We start from the raw sequence: 10,849 nt of genomic DNA, 5'->3' as shown, positions 1-10,849 counted from the left end.
CTTGACCGCATCCAAACCAAGGATCTCGATATTCCGGACTTCCAGGGTCGTCCTTTACGCAGCCAACTCTCCAATTTTATGAGCTGTGGGACTTGCTCAGGTTTGGCTGTTTTGGTCCAGATCTCGATCCTCTGAACCTACGGCCAGGTCAACACCGCGATCTGATAAGGGTCAACTCAGGTCATTTCCATAGACCATCCATTCACTGCCAAGTTCTATAGCGGATTTCGTTTGTTTTCAATTGTAAGCAAACTTCAAGATGATGTTGGTTTCAATTAAGTTCAAATTAACTTCGACACTTTTTATTACAACTTCTTTGCTCTTACATGTCATGGTTCATCAGCCTATCATACAGCATTATGTCAAGTGGCATTCTAATTTTTATCAATTGCGAACCTGTTATTGAGTCTCAGAACTGGCTGAATTCTAATAGATTTTTAATTTCACAAGTTTAATGGCAATCGGTACAGTTTTGCTCTATAGCAGAAAAATCATGGAGAAATGTTTTCATCAGATCAGTCGAAAATACTGTTCCAAGCCCATGTTTCTAGCCTGTGAGGAGAATGCTCTTTGCAATCAATTGTTCCACTTTCTTTCCTTGCTGTGAAGAGTTTGGAATATGTTGAAACAACTTTATTGCGATATTACTAGGCCACATTGCGATACCATTCAACTTAGTGGTTGACAACGAGACAAAGCAGCATTGTTCTATACGGAAAATTTGGATTAAAATGGAATGCTCAGAATAGAATGTCGGAAAAGAGAATGCTTCTCAGCTGTATTTGAATTGATGATAATACAAACATGAAGCCTCTGACATCATAAACGCTGCAATATCTGGCTTTGCTATTGTTTCGCCCGCAGTCTCGGCTTACGGCACACGTATTGTATATCCAACACTCCATCAGTATTGGTCTTTATATACATTTCTAGCTTTACAGCAAATTCATTGGTCTTGACTTGAGGAAAATCACAACTATTTTCACCAATACTACCACGAGCAACTGAAAGCTTATGACTACCGGCACCAATCTGACAACTTCGGTTTCATCGACTTACTCAATAAAAACCACATCATCTGCTCTGTTCAGATCTGCGACTTGGTCAGCATCAATCACGTGTACTTCTACGGTTTTGCCTTCTATTTCTGGCTTCACAGCCCTTTTGAGCGCGCTCAAACAAAGAAATTGTAAGATTACAAGTGAAGAGAAATTGTCCGTTTTCAACCTATTCTCGTATCCTATCGAGTATCGATTCGGCGACTTGTTCTTGAAGCATAATCGCAGGAAACTTAATCTAGGAATGTTTCAATGAGTATGGCCGCCTTATTACCAAATGGATGCCGATTTCACTTGTATCTGAAAAGCGTTGTCGGACATCAAATGAACGGATAACCCGAACCTTATGGTTCAAGATACTGCAACGGAGTTTATGTTATAACATTAACCTCCGGCGCCAGCTTAAGATCTCCTGCCACTCTCAATTAACAATAAATGATTGCTAGATTGAGAAGCGGCAGATGCAGTGCCATGTTTGCAAGTTTACTTGCTAGATCTCTGACAATGCACATCGCTTACATGCCATGCTCTCAAAAATTACACTCTTACGACGCTCGTAGATTGTCATGTTTAGAGTGTGCTTGAAGTGGACTTCACAATCTTAGCGGGGATCATCGTGGATACTGTGGGATTTTCAATATGGATATGTGGACGAGTCTCAATGCAGCAGGTCAAAGTCTATCGCCAGCTGGGCAATATGCAAAGTTTTTCTCGGGCAGCCTAAGAAGATCCATGGCCAGCTGGCTGCTCGTCATCGAGATCATCGTGGACGTTATGTCTAGGATTTCTTCATACTCCATGTTTATACAAGACACCAATTGTTCTGTTATCGTTTCCTCATTGGTTCGATAAATGGAGCATGCTGCTTCAGTCCAGGCTGCCGGAAGACGACCGCCTGGTCCAGCTTCTTTAGAAGTCGCACACCACGATTCAAAAGGTTGGAGTATTCTCTCCGGGCTTCTGCACAATTCAATAAATATATCAATAGTTTTAAAGCAGTAATCAAATTCCCTGGACATCGATGCCGATCATTTCTGCAACGAGTCTCTCGTGGGAAATGTCTGCACCATGACAACCTATAAATCGTCAAATTTGTTTTGATTGTCAGCAATCTTCAGTCAGATTTCAGCTGACGCCAGCAGAGTTCTCAGTGGATTCGGATTTATCTCCTGAAAAGGGAGGAAAACTGAGAGAAGCTGCCCATTTTATGCATGTATCGGTATCGTATTCGGAGGCACAGGTGAGGAATGTTTATTGTGGCGTCAAATCATTAGGTTGGCATACATTTGACACATCTGCTACCGATAACCAAATCCTGGGACTTGCCAAGACTAGAATGAGTGCATTATTTGGTAGTAATCAGCTGCATGATAACAATCAGTTGTGATGTTGAATCAATGGCCAGAAATCTGTGCAACAAGTGTGTATTGAAGAAGAAGCCACCGAGTTTAATACCACCTAGAGGCATGTGATCAAGGATCTTATTGGTAACTAAGAGTCTCACGGCCGTAAACGGTTTGGGTAAGCACCAATATGATTCGCTCACAGTATTGCGATGACACATTTGCTTTTTTCTACAAACAAGTTTCGCTAGCTAAGAGCTTCCTTTTCAATAAAAGTCTGCATGGAGATAGATGAGAGCCGCGCTAAAGTATTCCGTATTCCGAGCTTATATACAGATTAACCACTCGCGTATCTACCTTCAGACATGGGAATTTGAGAATATTGATTTTTTACACGGGATAAAAATGGGGGTTCTTGAAAACCTATATCGATAAGCTTATGCGGGCAACGCCGCCGTTGCAGGGGCCCCAGATATCTATCTCATCGCCTTCAAGATGCGGAGGCAAGCTTATTTGACTGCCCCACTTCGTGCTACTATTAAAGAACGGGAACGACGATCATGTAGTTTCAGATCAGGCCGTTGTACCTGAGTAACTTCATTGTAAGTCATTTACCCAATCCCGATAATGAAAGTGTAGATCATACTGACACTCCACAGGGTTTCGTCTCCTGAAATATTGAACTGTACCTTCCGAGCGCCAAAATGCTCGGACTATGGTCTTTCCTCTTGCTGCCAGTGGCGCAGACTGTGCAAGCAGCAATGAGCATTGGGGTATCGAGCTCCCAAGCTACAAATCCAGCTTCCTATGCTGTTGATGGAAACTCCAGCACATTCTGGCATAGCGAATACAGCCCTGTTCTTGTTCCTTTTCCACACGTAATATACCTTGACACAGGCTCAGCACAAATTCTCAATGCTTTTACCTATACACCAAGACAAGATGGTAAACGCAATGGGAACATCGGTGACTACTCGTTGGCTGTCAGTACAGACAACGAGACTTGGTCAACTGTTGCGACTTCCACTTTCCAAGACGACGCTACCAAGAAGACTGTAGGGTTTACAAATACACAAGCTCGATATTTCCGCTTGAATGCTACCAGTGAAGCTGGAAATCGTGGTAGTTGGACCAATGCAGCGGAATTCGGTTTCTCAGTCGCCCCTATTGCTGTTGGGGGCTTGGGACAATGGGGTCCAGTGATTAATATGCCACTTGTTCCAGTTGCTGGTTTTATCGAGTATTCCACAGGGAACATATGGACTTATGCAGCATACAGCCCTCTGGCTTTTCAAATAGGTCTACATGGCTACACTATCTCGGCAGTGTACAATCCTACGACAGGTGCCATATCTTCAGCGAATGTTTCCAACACCCAGCATGACATGTTCTGCCCTGGTATGTCTTTGATGTTTGATGGACGTGCTATTGTCACAGGAGGAGATACCGCAAACAAGACGAGCATATATGACTCTGCTACCGATCAGTGGGTAGCAGGACCCGTTATGAAAGTTCCTCGCGGTTACCAATCGACCACTACAACATCAACAGGAAAGGTTTTCAACATCGGCGGATCTTGGAGTGGTGGCTATGGTGGAAAAAATGGAGAGATTTATGATCCAAGCACCAACACATGGTCCCTGCTATCAGGCTGCCCAGTAAAACCAATGCTCACTGCTGATGCACAAGGTGCCTTCCGTACCGACAACCATGCATGGTTGTTCGCTTGGAAGAATGGATCTGTATTCCAAGCTGGTCCAAGTAAAGCAATGAACTGGTACGGAACGACTGGTACTGGATCTCAAGTCGCTGCAGGACTTCGCGCTTCTGATCCAGACTCCATGTGTGGAAATGCAGTCATGTATGATGCAGTCGCCGGAAAGATCTTCACAGCCGGTGGATCTCCTAGCTATCAGAATTCGGCTGCGACCAACAGTGTTCATCTGATCACAATCGGAAGTCCCAACGTTAATCCTACAGTCCAAACTCTGACACCAATGACATACAAACGAGCTTTCGCAAACGGCGTCGTGCTACCAAATGGGAAGATCTTTGTGATAGGAGGCCAACCATATGCAGTTCCATTCACAGACACAGATGCAGTGTTGACACCGGAATTGTGGGATCCCACAACACAAAATTTCACAATCTTACCTCCTCATGCCATCCCAAGAACATACCATAGTATGGCTCTTCTGATGCTCGACGGAAGGGTTTTCACGGGAGGTGGAGGATTGTGTGGATCCAGCTGTGCCACAAATCACGCCGATGCACAAATATACAGTCCAGCATATCTTTTCACCGCCAATGGAACCGCCGCAACGAGACCCGTTATTTCATCCGCCACTTCTACTGTTGCCATCGGTGGAACACTCACAATTGTTACCGACACCGCTGTAACCAGTTTCTCAATCACTCGATTTGGTTCAGCAACCCATACTGTCAATACTGATCAGCGACGTATTGCCCTCACGCCTATTACAACAAGTGACAACACTTACACCTTTACCATCCCTAATGATGCAGGAATTGCACTCCCAGGATACTGGATGTTCTGGGCCATGACTTCTGCAGGCGTACCCAGCGTCGCATCGACCATCAAAATCACACTCTGAGTAAATGAACAGAAGTGATTGGAAGTTCGGAACCCGGCAGTAATTTAAACACACCATGGGATATTTTTATAATCTTTTGCCCAAATTGCATCTTATATAATGAGTAGTTCAGTATTTAGTGGTATTTATTCAAGCACTTGTCAACTTTTCGCGAGCTTTTTGGTTGTAACCGGGACCCGCGTACACGAGATGTGACATGATATGTGATACCAACAGTTGAATACAGTAAGCCGCCACCTTTATATTAACTAATCAAGATACCGCACACCCGACACATTTGATTGGTTAGTTATGGGATTGGTACATCAACCATGAACCACTAATAGTGAATTGATAAACGATCAACCTCAACTGTACGACTTTGTCCAATGGGAGCTAGTATTCGGGTCCTGAACATGAGGGGTTATTCCAAATTCCCATATCAAAAAAACGTCATGAAGTGTGTTATCGCGTCAAAAAACGCATCAATATTCCTGAAAGGATTTTGGGATTTTGCGGCGTGGTATTCACTCTCTCGACGCAAACGTATAAAGTGCAAGAGGAATCCTTTATTTCCACCAGAACTTCAGTTTCGAATCGTATTCCACTTGCAAAACGTACAATACATACCCTTCATCAACAATATATTGGATAATACACAAGATTCCCAGAAAGTTAAATCATAATCATGCCTCTCCCATCCGACCCCGCAGTAGTCAAAACAAGTGAAGGACTAGTCCATCAACTCCAATCTATGTTTGGCAAACATGCCGGACAACGACCTGGTAAGTCACCCCATCATCAATCCCAGAATCCAATCTAACTCCCCTCTCCAGCCCACGCAAAAGGACTCCTCCTAATCGGAACCTTCATCCCTACCCCCACCGCACGCAGCCTCTCCTCTGCCCCTCATTTTACCTCCCCCTCCACCCCCGTCTGGGTCCGCTTTTCCAACTCCACCGGTATCCCCTCGATTCCCGATTTCGACGCCAACGCCGATCCCCGCGGTATCGCCATCCGTTTTATTCTCGATGCTGAGAAACACAAACACACCGATATCGTTGCTCACTCGACCCCTTTCTTCCCAACCCGTACCGGCGATGAGTTTCTCGAATTCTTGAAAGCCGCAGCGAGTAGTGGAGAAGGTGTTGAGGGTCCGAAACCTATTGAGAAATTCCTAGATGCGCATCCTAAGGCTTTGGCTTTTGTTACTGCGCCTAAGCCAGCGCCGACGAGTTGGGCTAGGGAAAATTATTGGGGTGTTAACGCTTTTAAATTCATTGCTTCTGATGGGAAGGAGACTTTTGTGAGATATAGGATTGTTCCTGTTGAGGGTGTTGAGATCGCGAGTGAGGAGCAGAAAAAGAGTCTGGGGGAGAATTATCTGACGGAAGAGATTGTAGCGAGGTTGGAAAAGGGAGCAGCGGAGTTTAAATTGGAGGTGCAGATTGCGGAAGAGGGAGATGTGACAGATGATGCAACTGTGCATTGGCCAGAAGAGAGAAAGGTTGTGGAGTTGGGACGTGTTAAGATAGAGGGATTGTTGGGAGAGAATGAGAAAGAGCAGAAACATATTATTTTTGATCCGGTACCCAGGGTAGAGGGCATTGATGTTAGTGGAGATCCTTTGGTAGATGTTAGGGCTGGAGTTTACTTGATCAGTGGAAAGGAGAGGAGAGCTGCATAAGAAATGAATGGGAGAGGAGCATGGAGAATGAAAACAAGATCTAGGGAACCAAGCATATAGACGGCTTCGCGTTTCGGTTCACTTGATACGTTCGGGCATCATGATACTACCGTTTACTTGTTCACTTGAGCGCAAATATATGAATTCTGCAATATCTCAGATTTTTTCATGCAATTGCATCTGCCCTGCAATGTAATTCAGACCATTTTCGTCCTGGCCATTCAAAAAATTGCATCTCCAGGCACGAAGAAAATGCAATAAACTCCCCAAGAAGAGACATCCAAACCTGCCTTATTCAAGTGCTCTTCCTCAACTCCTTCATATCATCTATTCCCGCCTCTTCAATTCCAACCCCTTTCTCAACAGCCGTCAACACGAACATCATTCTCGCCCAACCCTCCCCGTCCGTAGCATTCCTCCAAGCATGGTTTGTCGCCCGCTGAACACAAACATCACCCCTCTGCATAATTTTCTTTTCTCCCGAATCCAAGACCAATTCAATCGTTCCCTCCAACACAACTCCATAATCCAAACTCACGGTTTTATGCATTGGACATGTGTAACCAGGCGCGAAATCCACGAAGCGAACGACTGTTCCCGTGGAGATGGAGAGACCGGGAGGTGAAGAGAGGTCTGATTTGTAAGAAGCTATATCAATAGGTGTAGTGGATGTGAAGTTCTGAGATGCCGGGGCATGAGAGAGAGAGGCTGGGAATTTATGGGTAGTGTATGCGAGAAAAAAAGCCATGTCGTTGTTTTGGATCGGTTGCCAGACAGCTTCGGGAGATATGCTGGGCTCGAGGATGGCTTTGCCATTTGGATCGGTGGTTGTTATGAGACGTTGAAGATTTGGAAGACCATTTGGGAGGGGACCTCGCTGTTCAGTCGACATTTTGATCTGGTTTTGGTGGCTGATAGTTTTACTGATCGAATGTAATCAATTGCCTGGGTAGTAAACTTCTCTTTCTGATTCTGGATACTTTCGAGGCTTCAGGAAGGTTCGATTAAGATATGTTATTCCTCGAGAGTTTAAGATTGTATTGTCTTTTAATATCATGTTCTAAGTTTAAGTCGGATCTCCGAGTAGCTAGCTCTCTATGCGGGGTAAAATGAGGGGTCGGAAAGGCGCCAAGTGTATCTAATAGGTAGCTCGTCCTTTCTTCATTCGGCAAAGCTTCGTCTGACGTGCATCGATAAGAATATGACTGATGTCGTGCACGATCAAGCTAAGACGACATTTTACATCCTACTGCTCCACAATTCTGGATTCCGCTGTCTTCCAATGTTTTTCTTCTCTTCATTACACATGCCCAAGTATCATGTTCAGCCTTATACATCTTCATTATTCACATATTTCGCCCGTCAATCGAGGCGCAAATAGCTTTGCACTTTTACAAGTCAACTAAATCGACACCGATCTTATATTCAAAGCTGTGGTTCTGTTGTCCCTTATTGGTTGGTGTTTCCCACAATCCTCAAAAGCTAGCAAGTATATCTAGATCATATTGACCACGTCAGAGGAGCTGAAGACTCTTAGCATTGAGCTTAGTGTCGTTAGCCCCGAGCCTTCATATTAGAGACTGGTGCATGTTATAAATAGTGTACAATGACTTATGAATCCATAGTCCATTGCACCTCCTTCGAGAATGATTTTTTTGGGTCGGCGAAGACAGAATATGTTTTTGAACCTAGAATACCAAATTGTAGTATGTAAATCAATCGTACAATTAGCTCTGTTCAAAGAATCTCGCCACTAAATTCATACAAACTTGGAGCAAAATATCTCGCTTGCTAAACTTCACAATCCTATAGCACATGCAAGTTGTTTTTACCAGAGTCACATTTCATTACAAAGCCTGAATAGCACCATACATCAGAATGAGTAAGCATCCTGATATAGCATTAGTCACAATTATACACCATGTATATCTCTTCACATATCCCAAATGGAAATGAGCGTATAGAACCAAGACTTATCTCTTCACAATGCATAGTCCGTACTCTCAGAAGCGGGAAGTCTGCCAAAGCTTAACACTTGTAAAGCTTGAAAGTGGATTAAAATTACCATTACGGAGTGAAAGACCTTCCCAAATATTCCAAAGCAGTCACCGAATTTGACATATGCGGATTGCCGTGTTTCAAAATTACTCGTGGACATACAAAGATGGAACGTTGTCAAGAAATTTGACCAAGTGACGTTAGTGGGTCGAAATAACACAATGTTATTCCACAGCAGAATAGCAGGCCGAGATTCAGGAATGACTGGCAACAACTAAAACGATTCGATTATTTATGGAGAAACAGGTAAAATTACCATTGAGCGTTCAAAGCCGAATAGATTGTACTCTGTAGCCGAAAAACAACCTGTCTTCGAATGATAATTCATCTTGAATGTTCATTAGTAAACATCTACATTGCTCTAACTTACAGACTACCTAATGAGATTTCAAGCAATCTTCTATGAAATGAAACGAAATAGATTTTGAAAGCGGAAAAATTTAGGAATCATGAAAGAGAAGAGGATGTCTGTAATGATTGTAATAGATGTTCATCTGTAATCGCAACATCGTACGGACGTCGAATTTCGGAGTCAGAGCATAAAGCAAATCGCGAGGAGATCAATGACTGATTACACAACATCTAACTGCTGTGATTCAATGGACTACTAGAGTTTTGAGCCACGCTGTTCATCTCTCTCCTTGAAAGCTCGCTCAATCATTCTTTTCTTTCGCATCTCCACACCGGCTCGGGGTGAACGGCCATCTACATAGCCCATGAAATCATGCGTAGAGAATCCCATCAATTTCAACAGTCTCTCCGGAACCTTGTCTAGATCATCCCAGCCCATTGCGATTGTCATGTTCTCAAATGTTCGTATCCAGGGCTGACAATACTGAACTGTAATACTGCGACGAGCCTTATCTGAGGTATTCGCTCCACCCGAATGCCAAAGAGTATTAAGAAAATAGACCATGCTACCTGCCGGCATGATTACCGGAATCATTTCTTCTCGGGTTGGAACGCGATCGTCAGACCATAAATGCGACCCTGGAATTACAGTAGTCGCACCATTCTCGGCAGTAAAATCATCGAATGAGACCATGGTGCCCTATTCAGATTGTGAGCCTTTCTTTCTCAATCTATACAATATAGAAAAGAGCCCAAGTACAACATACAACACCGATCAGTGGCCTTGGTCTAGGCAGTGCGATCAATCCATCATCGCAATGTATAGCCTGTGCAGTTTGTCCAGGATAGATTACCACAGTATGCAGACTTGTAATTAAATAATTGGCTTGAAGGAAGTAATCGTTCAATGCCAAAACAGTGGGGTGTATTGGAAACTGATCAAACGCTCGGGATTTGTCTGCGAGAGCATAAACTCTTCCAGTCTTGAAACCCTCAAAATAGTTTCGACCAGCGATTGCAGCAGGTCCAGCGTCAAGAGTTTCAAGTCGTGCCACTTCGGAATTTGCTACCTCTACTTGCTCGGGCGTAAATATTTTAGGGAGAATGACATAGCCGTGTTCGAGGACATGGTCGATGAGATGTTGTACTGATGGATCCTTCTTTCCGGGCAGAAAGGTTGTCCCTTGTCCCAGTTGAATACGGTCGCTAATTCCTGTCGCGAATTTGACTATTGGCGGATTGTTGTCAGACTACACGTGGATGACATTCATGTTAATAACGACTGGTAGATATCAAGGGATTTCATTAAAGGTTGCTCACCATTGTCATCCTTAAATCTCCGGTACTCTGGATTTAGCTTGCAGTGTAATGAGGTAGAAGAGGAAGCAAATCTCTTTGCATGATTAAGATGAGAATGGCTGGTATGTGTATGAAGAGTACAACCTCGGCCTGATTATTCTTGTGAACCTACCTAGATAGAAAACGAAGTGTTTCGGGAATGCTGTAGTAGTACGAAGTTGATGATTGCCGTCATTGGAAAAAGCTGGGGAAGCACAAGCCGGGTGAAATGAGGGGTAACGTCCTTAGTCAGCTTTTCTATCTTCAAAGGTAGGAAGATCCGCTTTCTCCGCCGTTCCGCGCCCCCTCCTTGGTTGTTTTAATCTGCCCTACCTACTTAGGTGTATATATTAACTACCGTTAAACTCATTCTTGTTCTAATCGCCGCCTTTCCCGCGCAGTGCAGCGACAGAAAACCTG

At 43.9% G+C, this 10,849-nt stretch overlaps 4 protein-coding genes across 4 annotated transcripts; 2 read left to right on the top strand and 2 right to left on the bottom strand.

Moving 5' to 3' along the window:
- Positions 1 to 3,105: 3,105 nt before the first annotated feature.
- Positions 3,106 to 5,016, top strand: EAE97_001851 (uncharacterized protein; the record flags this gene model as incomplete). Its single annotated transcript, XM_038872362.1, has 1 exon — positions 3,106 to 5,016. The coding sequence occupies one exon, from the start codon at positions 3,106 to 3,108 to the stop codon at positions 5,014 to 5,016; it is 1,911 nt and encodes a 636-aa protein (XP_038736920.1).
- A 667-nt stretch (positions 5,017 to 5,683) lies between these two features.
- Positions 5,684 to 6,682, top strand: EAE97_001850 (uncharacterized protein; the record flags this gene model as incomplete). Its single annotated transcript, XM_038872361.1, has 2 exons — positions 5,684 to 5,780; positions 5,832 to 6,682. The coding sequence occupies 2 exons, from the start codon at positions 5,684 to 5,686 to the stop codon at positions 6,680 to 6,682; spliced, it is 948 nt and encodes a 315-aa protein (XP_038736919.1).
- A 295-nt stretch (positions 6,683 to 6,977) lies between these two features.
- EAE97_001849 (uncharacterized protein) lies at positions 6,978 to 7,574 on the bottom strand (the record flags this gene model as incomplete). Its single annotated transcript, XM_038872360.1, has 1 exon — positions 6,978 to 7,574. One exon carries the CDS (start codon positions 7,572 to 7,574, stop codon positions 6,978 to 6,980), a length of 597 nt encoding a protein of 198 aa, XP_038736918.1.
- A 1,773-nt stretch (positions 7,575 to 9,347) lies between these two features.
- On the bottom strand, positions 9,348 to 10,420 carry EAE97_001848 (uncharacterized protein; the record flags this gene model as incomplete). Its single annotated transcript, XM_038872359.1, has 3 exons — positions 9,348 to 9,791; positions 9,859 to 10,341; positions 10,412 to 10,420. 3 exons carry the CDS (start codon positions 10,418 to 10,420, stop codon positions 9,348 to 9,350), a joined length of 936 nt encoding a protein of 311 aa, XP_038736917.1.
- Positions 10,421 to 10,849: the final 429 nt, after the last annotated feature.

Source organism: Botrytis byssoidea (assembly GCF_014898295.1).
Source record: "Botrytis byssoidea strain MUCL 94 chromosome Unknown BBYS_003, whole genome shotgun sequence".
In the NCBI taxonomy this organism is placed as follows: domain Eukaryota; kingdom Fungi; phylum Ascomycota; class Leotiomycetes; order Helotiales; family Sclerotiniaceae; genus Botrytis; species Botrytis byssoidea.
The sequence above is the reverse complement of the archived record's forward strand: the minus strand, read 5'-3'. Positions and strand labels throughout refer to the sequence as shown.